Below are 13213 nucleotides of genomic sequence, written 5' to 3' on the forward strand. Positions count from 1 at the left end.
TTCAGCAGTAACAAAACATCTGAAAGATGACAAGAATTTACTAATATGCAAAAACTACCTGTACAGCTTATGTGAAGAGAAAAGCTGATGTGCAGAAGAGTGACAAGTTCAAATAATTAATTTTCAACTGCATTCTCAAATAATTATCAGGGTATGAGAAAGAGAAGCCAAAGGAAACCAAATTAGCACATAAAAAAAAGAGATGACTGCCATTAGCAGTGGATCTCGCAATTCTCGCAATGGACAGAGAAGAAGCCACAGACACCATAGAAAACCTTAAGAAAATGGCATGGAAAATTGGTTTTCAAATTTAAAACAGCACACTGAGAAGGTGCCACAAGACAATGATATTATCAAGATGGTGGACACAGCCATATCACTGCTACTCAATATGGTAACAACAACATCATAGATTAAGGACAATTAACAAAATAAAAGCAAATTCAAAATTTAATCATAATAATTTGAAGAAGAACATGAAACTAACAGAACAATCATAGGCACTAGGGGGTTTTGAGCAGGGACAAGCAAAACAAATGTCATTCCTAGTCTAACACATACATAAAAACCAAAACATATGCAAAAATCAATAATGCCAACATTACATAAATCCCACAAAAAACACCACCATTTGGTATCATCATCTTCAAATAAATTATTTAGGTAAACTGAACTATATGATACCAGAGAATAAATCTGCAAAAAATTGTATAAAAACATAACTATTTAAAAAAACTAAACCTTCTGGCATTGAAGACTTCACTTGACATATGAAGCTAGACTGAAGTACCCAGTACCAAGAAACCTAAACTCACTGCAAACACTGGTTCTGGTATCGACAAATTCATTTGACATTTGACCAACATGGCTAGAATAAGGCCCATGACTCAGGAATTCTTAATTCAATGCAAACTAATACTAAAAACATTATTAGAGCCATACAGGTGGGAAAAAACCATACAATACCCACCAATCACAAGGAAACACTATTAGCTAGAGAGAGAGAGAGGAAGCAACACACAAATTCATACAGTTTCATTAACATTACCTTACATGACAAGTGAGTGAAAATAGTTGTGCAGAATGCTGTAATACATTGACATCCATTGATGTGGCAAAAGTCTTGGGATAATGATATGCACATATACAGATAGCAGCACTATCATGTACACAAGGTAAAAAAGGGCAGCACACCAGCAGGGCTGTCATTTTTATTCAGGTGATTCATGTGAAAAGATTTACAACATGACTATGGCAACATGATGGGAATTAACAGACTTTGAACATGGAATAGTAGCTGAAGCTAGACGCATGGGACACTCCATTTCTGAAATTATTAGTGAATTCCGAGATCCACAGCATCAAGAGTGTGCCGAGAATACCAAATTTCAGGTATTATCTCACTCCACGGGCAACGCGGTGGCTGACGGCCTTCACTTAATGACTGAGAGCAATGGCTTTTGCGTAGAGTTGCCAGGGCTAACAGACAAACATCACTGTGTGAAGAAACTGCCAAGATCAATGTGGGACGTGTGATGAACATATGCATTGTGACAGTGTGGTGAAATCTGGCATTAAAGGGCTACGGCAGCAGAAGATCGACGCAAGTGCCTTTGCTAACAGCACATCATCTGCAATGCCTCTGCTGGGCTTGTGATCATAATGTTGGGCCCCACACGGCTGGAAAACTATGGCCTGGTCAGATGAGTCTTGATCTCATTTGGTAAGAGCTGATGGTAGGGTCTGAGTGTGGAACTGATACCACAAAACCATGGACCCAAGTTGTCAATAAGGCACTGAGCGAGCTGGCAGTGGCTGCATATTGGTGTGGGCTGAATTTACATGGAGTGGACTGGGTCCTCTGATCCAACTGAACCAATCATTGAGTGGAAATGATTACATTTGGTTACTTGGAGACCATTTGCAGCCATTCACAGAGGATGACAATGAACCCAATCAACGGGCCACTATTGTTCGCAATTGGCTTGAACAACATTCTGGACAATTCAAGCAAATGATCTGCCCACCCAATCGCCCAACATGAAACCCATCGAACATCTATGGGACATAGTCAAGAGGTCATTTTGTGCACAAAATCCTGCACAGGCAACACTCCCACAACTAGATGGCTAAAGAGGCAGCATGACTCAATATTTTTGCAAGGGACTTCCAACAACTTGTCAAGTCCATCCCACATCGGGTTGCTGCGTTACGCTGGGCAAAAGGAGGTCCAACATGGTATTAGGAGGTATCCGTAGACTTGTCACCTCACTGTACAAAATGGAATGTTTCTGCTCTTAGGTTCCTGCCTAACCACCATCTCGGGAATCTGAACATTTTGAAAATACCTTGCCAAATTTTTCAAACAATCATTTTGAAAGCGACTGCTGCCAATGAATGACCAAACGTCCACATTCAAGGCTATACCTACAGATCAGTCCGTCACCACAACTAGTTTTCTTCACCAACTCACAACCAAAGTTACATTCGATTTAACATACACACTGGGCTACCATACTGATCAGCCCTTCACCACATCTACCTTTCTTCCAATCTAGTTCACATATTTACCAAGAGAGATACAACTTCAGTTGGTATGTGACAATAGCTCCTACATAATACACAAGAAGCATTACCACATCCCCACTTCGCACTAGCAATCCAAGGTAATACTTAAATTTAGCCAAAAAGCAAACTTTCATTAGCAAACAAAACATTTAAAAAAATTCCATCCCAACTTCCTTAAACCACAAACAGTCCACCAATAACTACTCACCCACCCACCAATAACCACTCGCCGACCAACAAATGCCCACCCCCAACACAGAATATAAAAATAAATACAAGTAACATAAATTAAATCATACATTCCTTCGAAAAAGACAAGAATGAAACAAAATGAAGCAGCAGCTGCAGTCGTATTCATGTATTTGGCATGGAAGCATCTGATTCCACCCATCTGCTTTGACACATGACATCACCAATGTGGCGGAAACTATGATTCACATCAATTCCCATATCACGCCTATGACGCCATTACATAAACATGACAAGAAACACGAAAATAGATTAAAAAACCATCACACACATCTTCCTCCAAAAATATAATGAAACTAATGGGTCAAGTGTGGAAAATTGGAGGTTTTTGGGTGGGGACAAGTTAAATATAAACACATGCCACTGTACAAAATGACACAAAACGACCCCACAACCTTCCCAACTTCCACTACACACCATATCTTCTGGAATCGGTCACTTCCCTTGACCTATATAGCTCAGCAGCAACTACTGATACCACATTATAAAACTTCAAAACTTTCACCACCACCACAATTATTGCTACCAGAAGAAAACCATAGAAAAACCAAATTGGAATTGAACACTTCCCTTGACCTATATAGGACAACAGCAACTCACAATACCAAATCACTAATAGCAACATCCAAACAACTCACAACGCCCCCCCCCCCCCCCCCACACACACACAAAACAAAACAAAACAAAAAAGAATCCCGATCCACCCTGGCCTCCCCAAACCTCCCCCCAAAATCAAAGACCCATAAACAAAACAAAAATATCTCAATCACACACTACAACTCAACAACTGCAACAAAAGAGATCCTCCACAACAAACTCACACACCTACCTCCAAAAAACCTTGCCAACAACTAACCTTCCCCCACCCCCGAGCCCAGTAGCCCTCAGGGACGCTCTTCCGCCAACAGTACTCATCTAATTGAGACTGAAGGTTAGAAGAGCACCTCTTCCCCCTACCAATAACTGACTTAGCACCCCCCCCCCCAAACCCCTCTATTGTAATCATACAGGCCCCGGTCTCATAATTTTTAAACTAAACACTATGATTAACTACTAAATGATTGTAGCCTCGCTCACCCAACCCCCTATAAGATGAAAACACGTCTGAAACTATGGTTCTCCCCTCTTCTATGAAATCCTCAATTAATCCCACTAATTCCCTTTTCGTCCGCCCCTCCAAAGCCCTAAATACACTTTCTGAAAAGCGACACCCTGATACAACAGCCCCCCACACCCATACACCAACCAAAGACTTACCCCTAACATACTACTTCCTTCCAAACTGCGATTCGACAACCACCACCACCACCCCAGCCCCCCCCCCCCCCCACACACACACACACTCTCTCTCTCTCTCTCTCTCCAAACATACTTCACAACAAAATGAAAACCAATCAAGCACAGCCCTCTCACTCACACCAAAATCATGTGCACAGAAACTGTGAGAGGATCTATAACAAAAATGATATGTCATTAACACAATTTCTTGCATGCCCAACCTAGACTTCTCGAACCAGGAACCTTACCTTACAGAGCACCATACGTTATCCCTATGGCACCTTCACACGTAGCCATCCCTGGTCTGAGACGCTGGAATTTTTATCAATTGCATTTCCTCCTGACAGACAGAGCACTTCACACCTTCGGCCAAAAGCCCAAAAAGCTGGAGAAACTCGATGAGGGACAAAGCATTGTCCCCCATCTACAACACAAACACGTACTGTTCAATTTGTCAGTCATATCCATACCTAACAAAGGCATGAACAAAGTAATTTTAAAAAACTCACACACGACTGAGCCGTGTCACGACTCAGCTCATTTGATTTACCTGCGAGATTATTCACTTGTTTTCGCCGCAGCGATAGGGGGCATGATCGCTGGTGCGCGAAGCAAGAGTTTTGGGAAGACGGCTTGGTCAAGAGATGGCGAGAGGACCGGTCAGTCAGTCTCGGCGAGTGTTCAGTCGGTTAGTCGCACAGTCTGGAAGTCGGTGCAGTGAGGCGACAGAGCCAGTCAGAAGGCAGACATTTACATGTTAGTTGGTCAGCTCTAAGTCTCAGTCGCTGTTGGGTTGTGCACTGAGTCGGGTTCATTGTTACTCCACGGTTGGACGAGTTGGCAGTCAGCAGCAGGCAGATCCGCACGGTGCAAGTACGCGCCGGGGCCGTGGTCGACGCAGACGGAAGGCCGCTGGTCGATCAGTCAGCTGGTCGTCAGATGGCGACAGGACGGAAGTGGCTGGGAGTCAACTGGTGCCTGCCATTTAAGGACTGCGATAAGATGGCTGTTTGCAAGCATGTGGGGAGGACGGAATGCTCGCTTGCTTAGCGTGGTTCTCCATGACCAAATGTTGTTTGTTGGGTCTAGCACTCGAGTGTAACAGGAAACTGCATTGGTGTGGTTCTCGTCACCTGGCTAAGGCCGAAATTTTCATATACTTTTATTATATTTCATGATCGTTACTTATTATGGGGTTGGTACTTGTAGCCAACATTTTGTGATTTGGTATAACTTGGTGCGTTTAAATTGCAAATTTCCTAATTCTATTAATATTGCTTGAGATATAGATTTTGAGCTGTGTTGTGTATGCACCTAAAAGGACTGTTGTGAGTGAGAAGCACACTTGAGTGTGTAATGTTTTTCAGTTTCATTGTTATTTATATTGCACGATTTGTTGGATTTTGTAGTGAGTGGAACTTTAATTTGTGTGATTCTGGTTGGTAGAATGTTTTTCGTGGCAGCATTTGAGAATCAGTTGTTACAAGAAGTTGCTAGCTCTGAATTGCCACCTCGTTAATCAATCATTTACTGACAGATGTGTTTGTCTGTAGCAAGTAAGAGGCAGCAACTGTAGCTTGTTAGTATAAAAAACAGTTATGCAGAAATTTGAATGGAAAAAACAAGTCATCTTTATTATAAAGTTGTTTTATAGTATGTTGGAAGATCATTCTTTTGAGCTGTGTTTATTCTGTATCAATCAAATTTAGGTATCACACAGCTGGCAGAAATGACTGTTGAGCTCCTAATAGACTGTATGTGTGAAATAATTCATGTGATTTTGTGAGTGATGTGTTAAATTATTTATTTGTAAGTTGTTTTGAAGATCTGCATTTTTGGTGTTTTCACCTTATGTTGAACCAAAACAGTATTCTTGAGGTCTTGATGACTGCACATGATATATGATATACCTTTTACTAACAGTGCCTTTATGTAATGTTTCAGAGTGTGGGGCTGCATGTTCTTCTGGAGAACATTTAAAAAAATTCTATTGCTAAAATTTCCTTTAAACTGTTAATTGTATTAACTTGGATGTATTGTTAAACAATAAATTTGTGCCAACAAGGCTTGGGCCAAATAAATGTGCCTACACCTTCCCCATCCTGGCTCTGCTACCGTCTGTACATCTCAATGACAAACAGCAAACAACATTACAATAGCTTAGACACAACTGTAAACACACAGTCAAGAGCAATACGGAATGCGTCAAGGACTAACACACAACTGAACCCAATACACCACATAACACGCAACCCATAAACACACCACCAGAGAGCACCACCGACCGCATCAAAACAACACCTATAAACACTCCACACTCACAAACTAAACTCTGCGCCATCGTGACATCACATACCACAACAGGATTACGTCACGGGTCAAAGCCGATGGGTGGAATCAGACACTTCCACTGACCCCACCAATGCACTATACAAATTTGGCCAGCAAGCCATACATTTACAAAAATTTGATGGTGTTGATCATTATCACCAACCATAGTGACATTTAATGAAAACTACTAAAAATTCCAGTCCATAAAATGAAAATGCACCACACACTACCTTTAACTGCAACCACTCACTAACAACATGATGAATAAGCTTAGAAACATCAAAGTTACTTACTACCAGAAACCCTCTTCAAGTATGCCACACAGCCAGGATATCACATAAAACAACAATGTTATGTCACGAGGCTAAGGTGAAGCCCAGTACCGTACATTACGGTTGACACGAACAATCTCCCTATAGTAACAACCCAGCAGAAAACTGCACAAATTCTTCATTTAAGCTACTTAGAAGAAATTATTCAAACACCAGGAATTGACTTGAAATGAAACTGAAGGTGATCTCAGTCAAATAGAAATGACAACCGTTGACATGACAGCTCAGGGAAATTTGAGGAATGCTATCAACAAACATGAATGTGAAACTACAAGACAGTAAAGAAAACACAGTGTAAGAGGACAGAAGAGTGAAACAAACAGTACAGGGAACACTTGAAAGGAATCTGGGAAGAGAAAAAATAAGAAAGCTCACAAAGAAATCATTAGAAAGGAACTCAATCCTCCGTTAACCAGAGAATGATCATAAGCAGCAATAATAATTTTTAAAAAATACAAGAGAATTTCACAAAATTCAAATGTGTGCGATGGGTTACAATAAAATGAACTTACCTAACGCGTGCAAATTCCCTGACAGCAGCATCGACACTGCAGTCCATATTTTCAACAAGATATGATACAAGCAGGAATCCTGTCCGATTGAAGCCATGTGTACAGTGCACACCTGAAATATATGGAACATACAGCATACTTATATAAATTCAAATTTTAATTTTATTTTTACAGTTGTGAAAGTAGTAGTACTGATACTGGAGTTTTGTATAAAGCTTCTGTAGTGTACATGTACAGTATTGGTTACTATTATATGCTGTGTAGTCAACATTATAATTTTCCACATTTAAATTAAAATAATGCAGATTGTATTATAATCATGAAAATTAACATAGTTCAGGAAAACAGTGAACGTTATTTGAAGCTATTAAAAACAATGATGAAATCTTAATATAAAACAGCCCCAGAAGATCTGCTCTTCTGTAAATGTATACAATATAACATACTGATGGTGATCTTAATAGCACGGAGATGAAGGACATAATCATGCGCCATCAACACTGATGTCACTACAAATGAACATCAGCTCAAGCAGTAAAGGAAGGAATCAGTCAAGTATATACCAGATGAAATTTATTACAGAATGGTAAGTAAGTTCTCTTGAATACTATGTCAGCACTCTACGTGATGTACCAGTGAGGTTGGTTGGTTTGTGGGATTTAAGGGACCAGACCGCTACTGTCATCGGTCCCTACCAGTGAGGGGACAATGAAGAGCTAACAAAGATGGCAATTAAGAAAAAGTTGAAGGCTGTGAAAAGGAAGAAATTAGTGTCATGGACTCTTTCAGATACTACTGATTCAGCATCTCCTCTTTTGCAAATTTATCAGCTCTAACAGTCAGCAGAAATGCTATCACTGAAGGCTCCAGTAACAACATACATACTTATAAAAATGCTGGAAGGGAGATCAGATCGAAAGCATACTGATACTTTAGAAAGCACGTTAACATGGTACCTATACTGTAAGAGGACGACGTTCCAGTTAATTTTTTTCCTTTACCCAGGGCCAAATCAGCTTGCTAGGTGATGGAGAAGAGACAGACTGGCTGAACAGCTAAAAATTGTAAATATGCAGCACGCAGATAACTTAAGTAGAGAATATGACAATTAATAGTTAAATTTCTATGTTATCGGAGGCAAAAATACTGTTAACAATAAATACACTCGAGAAATTCAGAATTTGTCGTACGGAGTTTCTTTTCTTTCAAAAATCATATTTCACCTTTGATTAATGAGGTCTTTTATTTATTTTTTTTTGCTTCAAAAGCAAAGCACAAAACTTACAGAGTAAATGCAAAATGCTTCTAACTGGAGGTTCCACTGGTAGTGCGTCCGATATATTAATAGTATTTCTACACGATTATTTGTGGTGTCAGATGCGACACTACAGGTACATCGGAGTGTCGTTTGATCCATATAAAACTATGGGCATAAAGCTACTGGTGTTTTCAGACTTCTGCGTGCTGAACCACATACATAACTTACTAGCACACAAGGCTGTAAAGAGTATTTGAGTCAGTGCACTTTTTATTATTCTAGATTTTAACATAAATGAAAGCAACATTTAAAAATAATGAAATCAACAAAAACTGCATTTGCAGGGCAACTAAGCTGATGCATGGTCAGTAGTTCGACCATACCCTTATTCCTCACGCACTGGGTCAAATCTCCAGTTTTTCACCAGATATGGCAATTTTTACTACCACAATTCAATCTGTGTCAATGTAAATGTCTGCACCTATGCCACAACAAGTGCAGTCATTTTTGTAAGTGATTTTTTAATTTCCGTTTCTTACTTACCAATAATTTCTAAAGGATGGTGACTGATGAAGTGACTGCAAATACGTATAAATGTGGCCGTTTGTTCTTCTGATGGTGTCTCACCATGCCCTCGGCACTGAAGTTTTAGATATTTGCAGCCATGTTCCTCTACGTCATCCTTATTATAAAAACGTGAAGTGTTGGTCAAATCAATCCAAAGACCTATTTTCACCTGCATAACAAATTGCTTTAACAATCTATACCAGTCACAACTTGTAGTAAATTAATTAATGTGTATTATATTAGCAAATGAAAATCAGATCGTATGTATGCAAATTTTATAATTATTATCAATAGTGAAGATTCACTGATGGTGTAATCGGTCCAACTAACATAAATAGCTTAAACAGAAATAAAATAAAATTTTTTGTACCATAATTTTAATATCTGAAACAACAAACTGCTTTAAGTTGATATGGCAGCAATATATAATTACTTTGTTTAGAACATTTGTGGCACTAATGAAGCTGATCTACCTATAGTAAAGCTTTGTGTTGTCATGTCTCATGTATTAGAGGGGAATGTTTCTATCTTTACTGTAAGAATGTCAGTGTTAAATACATTTCTTTAGACATCCATATTTTGTGACATCTGAATATTTTTTTTATGCCTTATTCACATTACGGCTGATGGGAGTAGGCTCTAAGAGGCACTGAAAATAACTGAACAAAAGTTATATTCTGTATTTTTATAACATTTATTTACAGCGAAAAAAATTACACAGATCAATTATAACAGATGTAAACATAATTGGCTAGTTGATGAAATACATCACATTATTTACCTTGTAGCTTTTCATTAAATCAAATATCATTTCAGGTGGAAAGCGGCATTCTTCGGGAACTTGGTCATCATAACGTGAACTCAATGGTGTTTTGAATGCCAGGAATTTATTAGCTACTAAATCGTGTGCTTTGCGTGGGCAATGTAACCATCTGGGAGGAATTGGGCCTGGAGATCTATCATTATGATTACTCATATTTAAATTCTCACCACGCGCAATTTCTCATTAAGCTCACCACTTCTGCGACACTACTTAAAATCACGTAAAACAACAGTTTACTTTTTAAAACTGGGTCTTGTCACTTGCTTGTCTGTTTACTTGTCAGATGATTGGAAAAACTGCAAATTTAACTACGTCTACTCCATGCCTGATCGCACTAGGCGCTAGAAAATGTGTGGTCAAAAAGTCAAATCACCAATATGTTTCCAAATTAAAAAAACACTTCCCATTACAGCTTTTTTTTTCGCACAGCATCAAGCCTTCTTCTTCTGCACACACAACTTCCTATTCTCAATCGCAATCGCAGAGCTACTCACACCAAAGATTATCACGAATCTCGCTCGCACACAAAATCAATATTTCGAATGCGACGATTCGATAGTTTTGTGGAATACAGTCACGTCAGAAATAAAATAAAAGTTCACACTGAGAGCTGTAAACATTTGCCCCAAGGGCACTGAATTTTATAAGATACTTATTTTCACAGGAAAGCTTTACTTTCAAGTAATGACAACTCTATCGAAAGTTGTGCCATCGACCTAGTGGATAGAGGTTTCTGCTTCTATATTTAATTCTATATAAGTGCAACACAATGAATATTACGAAGGGATGATTAATTACCATGCCAGTTATAATTATAATATTACCTCAAATATTAAATTGAAGAGTTTCTATAAAGATAATCGCCTGCGGAGTAGAAAGATAAATCCACATTGTCCGTCACTACAGGCACGCCACGTCACGCCAGTAAGGAACGGTGAAAGTGAGGATACCGTGATATAAAAAGTCGGAGTATAACATAATAATTGATGGACTAAGACCGAAAAGTTTCACTAATGGCCAAAGAAAATTTCATAATTTATGCTCTTGAACAATATTGGGTGGTTAATTGTTTAGTAGTGAAACTACATTTCAGAACATTGACATCTAATTCAAGTATATATAGATAAAAACCTATCAAACAATATTAATAAGGGATAACAGACTCTGTTCACCTTATACATTATGTTTTCTCCTTAGGTAGCTAATAACGCCATAAAGAACTGTAATTTCCTCCTCCATTAGAGCTGACTTTTTCATTTAAAATGCTATTTAATGAAAATTGCTTAATCAACTTAAGTTCTCATTTATAGGCAATATAATGCCAGTTCTGTTCTTTTATTGTAAAACCTAAATAATTTTTCACTTTCAGATATCTGATGTCGATTGTGGAAGACCACTCAATGGAAAAAAATATCCAATTTGCCATGGAACATTTACAATTCGCCAGGGAAACAAAAAAAATAACAAAACAAAAATTAAGAAGTCATAAGACCTATTATTATAGGTTGAGTAATCTTGGCGAAAGTAAGTTAACTTCCAACGTTAGCAGAAGACGACGCTGTCGATACTTTCTTCTTAGGAACCTTGACGTTGGCGGCCTGTGTGAATACCGCCATTTGCAATACATTGTGGATTTCCTGTATGTGACGTGATGGGCAGTGTGAATTGGCATGAAGGAGTTGCCTGACGGAAAGTTATTTAATTCAGTCTTAAGATATGTTCGTTTGCAAAGACCTATCTGTGCACACACATTACAGTGTGGGGACCAGAAATTTCGCAGATCTGAGGTGTGTGCAAAACCGATGGTTGAAGTTGGTGTTTGAGCATAATTGCACCCCCCCGCCCCCCTCCTTAGTGTGCGAAAAGTGCTTGTGTCAGCTATTTGTTCAGCCCAGTATTTCTTGTGTTTGTGTGCATACTGAATTTTTGAAATACTAATAGGTGTAGAGACGTAATAGAAGAATTTATTGAAATATGTAGGAGCAATACATGTTTGCAGAAAATTAAGACTATGGAATACAAGAATAGGGAGAAGAAGGCAACTGCTTGCAATTCTGAGAGTTTGTTCTAAAAGTCTATAACAGGTTTCTGATAAATTTCAGGCATGGAAATGAAAATCTCCTGTTACTCAGAGACAAAGTAAAAGGTAACACCTTTGCTACTCCTATGATTTATTAGGACAAGCGCAATTTCAAACATGTGTGAAAATGGAAGATGGCATTCTGGTCAACGGACAACCATGCCAACAGCAGTGACGTCAGAGCATCTATGAAACGAGATAGTGTTTGCTGGGTAGTCCCACTCCCAAAATCGCTGTTTACACAGTCACAGACGGTGCAGTATGGCACAGAGAAGATGCCTACCAGGCTCTCTGTGGTGGAGTGCCATAGAAAGAAAGGAAGCAGGACGGTTGCAAACTGATGTGGCCTGATGGCTTAGTTTGAATCGTTCAGTTGTTTCTTGGATGTGATGACAATTTATATACACTAAAACTCAATCTAGATATAGTAGGGGTCAGTGAAGTGGCAGGAAGACAAGGATTTCTGGTCAGATGAGTATCGGGTAATATCAACAGCAGCAGAAAATGGTATAACAGGTGTAGGATTCGTTATGAATAGGAAGGTAGGGCAGAGGGTGTGCTACTGTGAACAGTTCAGTGACCGGGTTGTTCTAATCAGAATCGACAGCAGACCAACACCGACAACGATAGTTCAGGTATACATGCCGACGTCGCAAGCTGAAGATGAACAGATAGAGAAAGTGTATGAGGATATTGAAAGGGTAATGCAGTATGTAAAGGGGGACGAAAATCTAATAGTCATGGGCGACTGGAATGCAGTTGTAGGGGAAGGAGTAGAAGAAAAGGTTACAGGAGAATATGGGCTTGGGACAAGGAATGAAAGAGGAGAAAGACTAATTGAGTTCTGTAACAAGTTTCAGCTAGGAATAGCGAATACCCTGTTCAAGAATCAGAAGAGGAGGAGGTATACTTGGAAAAGGCCGGGAGATACGGGAAGATTTCAATTAGATTACATCATGGTCAGACAGAGATTCCGAAATCAGATACTGGATTGTAAGGCGTACCCAGGAGCAGATATAGACTCAGATCACAATACGGTAGTGATGAAGAGTAGGCTGAAGTTCAAGACATTAGTCAGGAAGAACCAATACGCAAAGAAGTGGGATACGGAAGTACTAAGGAATGATGAGATAAGTTCGAAGTTCTCTAACGCTATAGATACAGCAATAAGGAATAGCGCAGTAGGCAGTACAGTTGAAGCGGAATGAACATCTC

At 39.2% G+C, this 13213-nt stretch overlaps 1 protein-coding gene across 1 annotated transcript in view; it reads right to left on the bottom strand.

The window, feature by feature from the left end:
• Window positions 1-10403, bottom strand: part of LOC124804910 (mRNA-capping enzyme) — an 87965-nt gene extending 77562 nt beyond the window's left edge. The window contains exons 1-3 of the mRNA XM_047265289.1: window positions 9877-10403; window positions 9072-9264; window positions 7271-7382 (exon numbers count right to left, since the gene is read on the bottom strand). Of these exons, the coding sequence (XP_047121245.1) occupies window positions 7271-7382; window positions 9072-9264; window positions 9877-10071 (500 nt within the window). The 5' untranslated portion in view covers window positions 10072-10403. The remainder of the gene's footprint in view (window positions 1-7270; window positions 7383-9071; window positions 9265-9876) is intronic.
• Between the last annotated feature and the right edge of the window lie 2810 nt (window positions 10404-13213).

This window comes from Schistocerca piceifrons, chromosome 7, assembly GCF_021461385.2.
Source record: "Schistocerca piceifrons isolate TAMUIC-IGC-003096 chromosome 7, iqSchPice1.1, whole genome shotgun sequence".
In the NCBI taxonomy this organism is placed as follows: Eukaryota; Metazoa; Arthropoda; class Insecta; order Orthoptera; family Acrididae; genus Schistocerca; species Schistocerca piceifrons.